This window comes from Austrofundulus limnaeus, unplaced genomic scaffold (assembly GCF_001266775.1).
Source record: "Austrofundulus limnaeus strain Quisiro unplaced genomic scaffold, Austrofundulus_limnaeus-1.0 Scaffold82, whole genome shotgun sequence".
NCBI classification, from domain to species: domain Eukaryota; kingdom Metazoa; phylum Chordata; class Actinopteri; order Cyprinodontiformes; family Rivulidae; genus Austrofundulus; species Austrofundulus limnaeus.
The window spans coordinates 560,617-567,726 of NW_013952484.1; the positions used below are offsets into that span (position 1 = coordinate 560,617).

At 37.9% G+C, this 7,110-nt stretch overlaps 1 protein-coding gene across 2 annotated transcripts in view; it reads left to right on the forward strand.

Moving 5' to 3' along the window:
- The window catches only part of wasf1 (WASP family member 1), a gene marked incomplete in the record, with an annotated part of 77,026 nt that overhangs the window by 52,793 nt on the left and 17,123 nt on the right, over positions 1–7,110 (forward strand). For both annotated transcript variants that reach the window (XM_014011568.1, XM_014011569.1), the window contains 1 exon segment: positions 174–291. In XM_014011568.1, coding sequence (XP_013867022.1) covers positions 174–291 — 118 coding nt within the window.

Below are 7,110 nucleotides of genomic sequence, written 5' to 3' on the forward strand. Positions count from 1 at the left end.
GTTTTAAAACTTGGTTAGGTGGACAGTTTTTGCATGTTATAGGGAAATATGGCATTTGTGGAAAACATTTTTACACTGAAAAATGTTGAAGAAAAGACAACTAAACGTAAGCATTACAAATAGTTTATTGTGGTAACGAATCTGTTCTTTTTTTTTTCTTTGTTTGTCTGCAGAGATGACGGTAAGGAGGGACTAAAGTTCTACACGGACCCATCGTACTTCTTTGACCTGTGGAGGGAAAAGATGCTGCAGGACACAGAGGACAAGAGGAAGGAGAGGCGGAAACAGAAGGTACATTTAGACAGCGAGAACAGTCGTTTTTAGTTTTAGCTCCTGTCAAAGATTTTTAAGAGTTTGTGTCGAAGCAGGAGGACATGAAGTGAGTGGCGAGTGCCCAAAGGTCCTGCACGAGTTAACTGGCAGGAGTGACTCACTGTAAGCTCCCCAGCTTGGCTTCATACCACAACGCCTTTTTTTTGCATTAATTAGTCGCCACTCGGAGATAAATCAACCCTTCCCTCAGTCAACCCTCTTCGTTATTACTTGTTTGATCATTACATCTAATTAATGGGAGCATCTGCTTCTCACATGCCCCCGCGCCGTGCGTCATCTCGCTGCCTCCTGCACACAGATGGGGAAAACTGCACACGAAGAAGGTGTATGCCCATTTGTCTCTACTCTAGTAACTGATCTGTGGTTGAGGGGTTTTCTCTCTAATGAAGACCAGTTAGTTGTTCCTGCGTGGGAAGTGGCTTTACGTTTTGCCCCCTCGCAGTCGATCACAGCTTATTACAGTCACAACAGAGGGAAATGGGGGAGAAAAAATGTTGTTTCCGTTGAGGATTTTTGCGCATGCAGAGGATATAATTGGTTGTTATAAGGTCTGTAATGAATGTGGGAATGGACGATGATGTTTTGTATTGATCTGCTCATTTTTTCTTAGTGGACGTGCCTACGTGTCTTTGAGTGCATAAAAGGAAAAAAATGAAAGTTAATTTGCTGCAGTAGGTGGACCCTGTTTGCTTCATAGGGCTAGGTTGATGTGACCCGCTGGTAGCCAAAGCTCATTCCACTGATTTAATTCTAATTAAAGCCTCGGGTGGGCTCAGCTTGTAAAGCCTTGTTCATTTCCCTCCTCATCGCAGTGGCACTCAGTCAGACCCCATGGAAATGCCTGGAAGACATTCTCAGGGAGAGCGGGATAGAGTAGGAGTTAAGCACACATATTTGTTGGTTTGTGTAACCGTCATGGTGGGTAAATAATCCAAGTGACGATCAGAACAAATATAGAACGGAGGGATCATGACAAACATGGAGAGCTACTCTCTTGTTGTTCCTCTGCGTCATCTCAGTCATGTTTTGTCTTGTTGCCATAATTGCAGTTTTTTTTAACTGCATCTCATTATTTCAGACAAATATTCAGCAGAAACTGTCCATCGTGTCGCTCCTGAACTTCTAAATTTAAAACTAAATTTCCAACGTTAATTCAGGCCCACATACACACCAATAGGCTCRCAGGGACATGGATGCTAATGTTTAAAACGATCTAATAGACCATGATGTGCGATGCAGCTGCAGTGTCGGGGACCTGACATGCCTCACCACCTGTCAGTCACCGTGACTCCATCTGAAACTGGCTGCCAGCACATTATGTGCCATGACAAACTGTGTTTAGGCTCTTTATTTCTCCCCTCAATAATGCTTTTCCCCCTCTCTCTCTTATTTCATTTAACCACCCCTGCAGTTTCAAATCATAGCTGAGGCATTTTGCAGTTATCACAATAGCCACATGTTAGCAATCTCCTATGTGAAATGACAAAATTAATGTTTAGGGCAGTTTCATTGTAAGCAGCACATATAATACAAAAAATCTGGCACAGGTCATCATTTCCTGACTAGCTTTTAAACTTTTCGAACAAAAAAAAAAACCTGCTGCACTTTACTGTTTAGATTAAATGTTTTGTTTTGTTTTTAATTACTGTGTCAAATACAGGAAGTCGGGTGCCTTCACCAAACTTCTCCACTCCCTCCTTGGTTACTGAAGTGTAGAAAAAATAGAAAACAAAACAGAAACAGCAGGATGTCCCTTCCAAAAGGAATGAAAACAATATTTAACCTTAAACACAAAATTTCACGTATTAAATAAGCTATAAAAGGTCAGATTCTCAATTAAATGTGTCATTAAAGTTGTGAACACTCTGGACTGCGCAAAGCGTTGTGGATTCAGAATGAAAACATAAGAGCTTGCAAAAAAAGTACGTGTTCAAAAACTTTGAACCAGAGGTGCCCAAAGTGGGGCCCGTGGGCCAAATTTGGTCAGCCAAGCCATTTGATTTGGCCCACCAGCAGTTATCCTGGTTACTAGGTTGTAATTGTCTGTCTTATGTAGAAATACTATATTTGTACTTAGTCTTTTCAAACATTGGTCCAACTATAGGTACAAGGAGCTGTAGTCAGCTAGTCTCAACTTATGGTACTCACTTTATCTTTGAATTTTGTTAAGATTAAACTTAAAATACAAGTAACTTCAAGAGATATTTATGAGATTGAAGTCCATATCTAGATTTGCACATCTTATAAGACCATATATACTCAAATTTTAAATTATGAAAAGTCCCATGAGCCTTTTCTGCCCGAGCATACGTTGAATTTTCTTCATGTCCATGGGCTGAAAAAAAAAAACAAACAAGAAAATGTGGGCAACTGCACTGGCTGCTAGCTTAATCATAAAAAATACAACTTTACTTGAAATATTTGCATTTTGTGTTTTTATATTATTGCATTTGGCCCGCGGCCCTCAGATTGATTTTAATTTTGGCCCTTTCAGGGAAAATGTTTGGGCACCCCTGCTTTAANGCAAAGCGTTGTGGATTCAGAATGAAAACATAAGAGCTTGCAAAAAAAGTACGTGTTCAAAAACTTTGAACCAGAGGTGCCCAAAGTGGGGCCCGTGGGCCAAATTTGGTCAGCCAAGCCATTTGATTTGGCCCACCAGCAGTTATCCTGGTTACTAGGTTGTAATTGTCTGTCTTATGTAGAAATACTATATTTGTACTTAGTCTTTTCAAACATTGGTCCAACTATAGGTACAAGGAGCTGTAGTCAGCTAGTCTCAACTTATGGTACTCACTTTATCTTTGAATTTTGTTAAGATTAAACTTAAAATACAAGTAACTTCAAGAGATATTTATGAGATTGAAGTCCATATCTAGATTTGCACATCTTATAAGACCATATATACTCAAATTTTAAATTATGAAAAGTCCCATGAGCCTTTTCTGCCCGAGCATACGTTGAATTTTCTTCATGTCCATGGGCTGAAAAAAAAAAACAAACAAGAAAATGTGGGCAACTGCACTGGCTGCTAGCTTAATCATAAAAAATACAACTTTACTTGAAATATTTGCATTTTGTGTTTTTATATTATTGCATTTGGCCCGCGGCCCTCAGATTGATTTTAATTTTGGCCCTTTCAGGGAAAATGTTTGGGCACCCCTGCTTTAAGCTAATGGTATTTATTAAAGATTTTATCAAGCATAAAATGTGTTAATGTTGAAGAAACTTTTCAAAAATTACTATTAAACTACTTAATACTAAAAGTATTGACAAACAAAACAKTTTAAAGTTCTACTGTTGAATCATAAAACTTGGTGAGACTTGCATGTAAAATATTCCAGTTTTTGTTGAGCTGTAATTTCTTCCATCAACACCAAGTGAACTTGACAAAATAAAGGTAAAYTTGGTTACTCCTTTGTTGTAACAACACTTCTTGGTAATGAATCTTAAAACATTGGAAAGCTGGTTTATTTCTCCTTAAAGGWTGACAAACTTGCAAGGAAAAGGCATTTATGTTGGTTTCATCCATGAAAAACTTCCCAATAATCTCCCCTGCCAAACAGCTTTTTCTGCCATTGCCTCTTGTTTGGTGTTTATCGGATTATATTACTGAAGTCTGAATAAAACAAGACACACTGGCAATTTATCCATTTAATAAACCRGARCCTCAGTAGCACGTGGAAGAACCATACACAGCCACAACAGCTTGGCTCCTCCTCTGAATCTGAATGTCTTTGTCAGTGTACCGAGTTCAACAAAATGAAGTGTTCCCTTATGATGTAAGGATATAAAGAGGAAAGAGAGGTGTAAAAATTGCATTGGCAAGTTCTCATTAGACCAACACACAAATGCTTTTTTTAAACTAATGCTGCACCATTTAAAGGGAAGTAAACAGGCTTTCCAACAGCATAAAGTTTAACCCAGGAAGCATTGCTGCGACAAAGAAATAATCAATCAAACACAAAAGTATTTACTTTTTATGCAATATGTTTATTTTTTTAAAGTCATGTGGGAAGTGGCTGGTCTCAAAGCAGACTATAATCATCCTTCACAGTCACAAACAGGAGTCAGTAACAAATGATAAGCAGCGTGGGGCATAAAGAGGAGCTAAGAAAGCTGCTCCTAATCTCATTAGCCTCTGTGTTAGCCTTGGCCTCAGTGGATTAGAGGAAAGGAAGTCTAAGGAAACATAAACCAGAGAATGAGTATAAAAAGAATAGATGGAGAGGATGTTGGAGGGTCGAGAAGGAAAAAAAAGTAGTTGAATTTTCTCTTTAAGATCAGCCCAAGCTCAGACATCTGATTCTCTTCTGACTCCTTCACTCTGATTCCTGTTTCACTGCAGTCATTCCAACAGAATATATTACCATTAAAATTTAGCCTTTTTTTACTCCCACTGTATTTACTTGAAAACCAAAGACYGAGTGATTTCAGTAAATTACCCTACTGTTATTCTGAAAAGTGTTAATTTTTTACCAGCTCTCATTAAAAAAATTGGACAATTGTTTCATGCTAACAAGTCATTTTAATAAAGCCACCGATTTTCTGCTGTGTTGCTACAAAATGATTAGAGCATGTCTCCTAAAGGAAGTGTTAAAAGATCAAATAGAAATATGTTAACCAAGATTAAAACATGAACAAAGACAAAATCTTTTAATGTGCTTACAGACTTTGTTGGTCATCTGTTTATGTCAGYAATTGGTGTAAGAAGACATTTTTATAATTATTTGCACCATCTGATATTTCAGATTTAGTGTGTAGACATCAGAAACTGAGTGAGAGCAGTAGTAATTGGTTCAGAAAACATTTGAATAAAGTATAGTAATAAATTAGATWCAACATAAAATGCATCAGGTTATACACACCTAATTAAATAAAACTTCTATTTATATAAACATAGCAAGAGTAGGCTAATTAGTTTTAGTTTATTTCTTTGTTGTAACAATTCTTGGCAATAAATGTTATAATGGGCACCTGATTGGCAGGTACCAGAAGCTCAAAATAAGTGTCGATAGTTACAGCAACCCACATCCTCAGCTCTACAGCTCGCCCCACAAATGCATGTTCCTTACAAATGTGGCATAATTTAAAAGGGAAACTAACAGGCTTTCCAACAGTGTAAAGATTTATTGCCAAGAAGCATTGTTATAACAAAGAAATAAACTAACAAACACACATTTTCTTAATTTTTGTGCTAAAATTGGTTTTAAATTACAAATCATGTGGAAGTTCAGATCTTAAATCCAAYTCAAATCTGAATCCCGTCACAGTCAACTTAATACGTATTAGAACAATTCAGTCACATACAGGACATTATGGAATTAATACAACCCCAATTATGTTGTGAAAAGCAATAAAAACAGCTTGCAAATCCTTTTAAACTTATATTCAATCAAATGCACTACAAAGACAMGATATTTAATGTTTAAACAGATCAACTTTTTTAAAAAAAATTTCAAATCAGCTCATTTTGAATTCGATGTCTGCAACACATTCCACAAAACCTGGGACAGGGCATGTTTACCACTGTGTTACGTCACTTTTCCTTTTAACAACACAGTAAGCGTTTGGGAACTGAGGACACCAACTGTTGAAGCGTTGTCGGTGGAATTCTTAGCTTCTTGCTGGATGAACAACTTCAGTTTATAGCCAGCAGATTGCATCAGATCTTCACTTTGTCACAGCCTCCCATACTGAGCAGCACAGAACAAGCATCGTCCTTTTAACATGAGAGAGACCTGTAACAGAACCAACCGTGTTATGGAAATATGGAGTTATTCTGAATCAAAAAGCGACATGATGTTTTAATGTTTCCGCAGATCAAGAAATTAAGAGCTTCTCTGTTAAAATTATGTCATGGCTGGAAAGAAACACCAGCTTTTGGATTTCCATTTGCCCCTTTTCCCCCCCAGCCTTTCAATTTTTTGCTTTTTCCTAAATCCTGCTCTTTATCTAACTCTGCACAGCTGGAAATGCCTTATCTTGTGTGTCCCAAGAGTCTTGTAAGAGCTCTTTCTGAAAGCCCTCCTCCCGTCCTTACTTTCCCAGAGGTAAGAACTTCTCCCTTCTCCACTCCGTCAGAGCATCTGCTCCCTCTAGCAGCAGTCTGCAGCCCCCCCAATAACCCWCCCGCATCCTCACCCCAAGTTTCCACTCTCCCCTCTGGTTTGCTCCGGGCAAGTGAGCTGCCCACTTTCAGCCTGTTACTAACAACCCCTCGAGCACACCTGCATCCCAGTTCTACCTCAGGGAGAAGGCCAGCAGTTCTTGACATTGATTACTTTTGTGATGAATCTCCCATGAAGCTGTAAACATAATCAAGGCCCAGCATGCAGACAGCAGCTGTGTTCTGAACACAAATTATGAGTCAGTGCATCCACTTTTATTGGTTTTATTTAATAAAACACACACAGACACACACACAGCTGATGAAGTTCTGTTTTTGTTTGTAGGCTAAGCTGTTTACACCATCAAAGTCTGCTTATAGAAAATTTTAAAAAGTGTTCATCAGGTGTATAGTAACAAAGTACATCTACTTCATTACAGTACTTAAGTGATTTCATTGAGGATCTGCAATTCTCTTAAAATGTGTAAAATGCTTTACATTTATTGAAAGGAGAGTAGTTACTTGCTTAACTGTTGTGAACAGRTTTAGGATTTACTTACAGTAAGTGCTTTTCTTATCAGTGAAATTCATTTTTACCAAAGTCATTTTAAAGTGTTTTTACTTTGACTTTTTTTTCAAGTACTTTATGCACCTCTGGTGTTTATTCA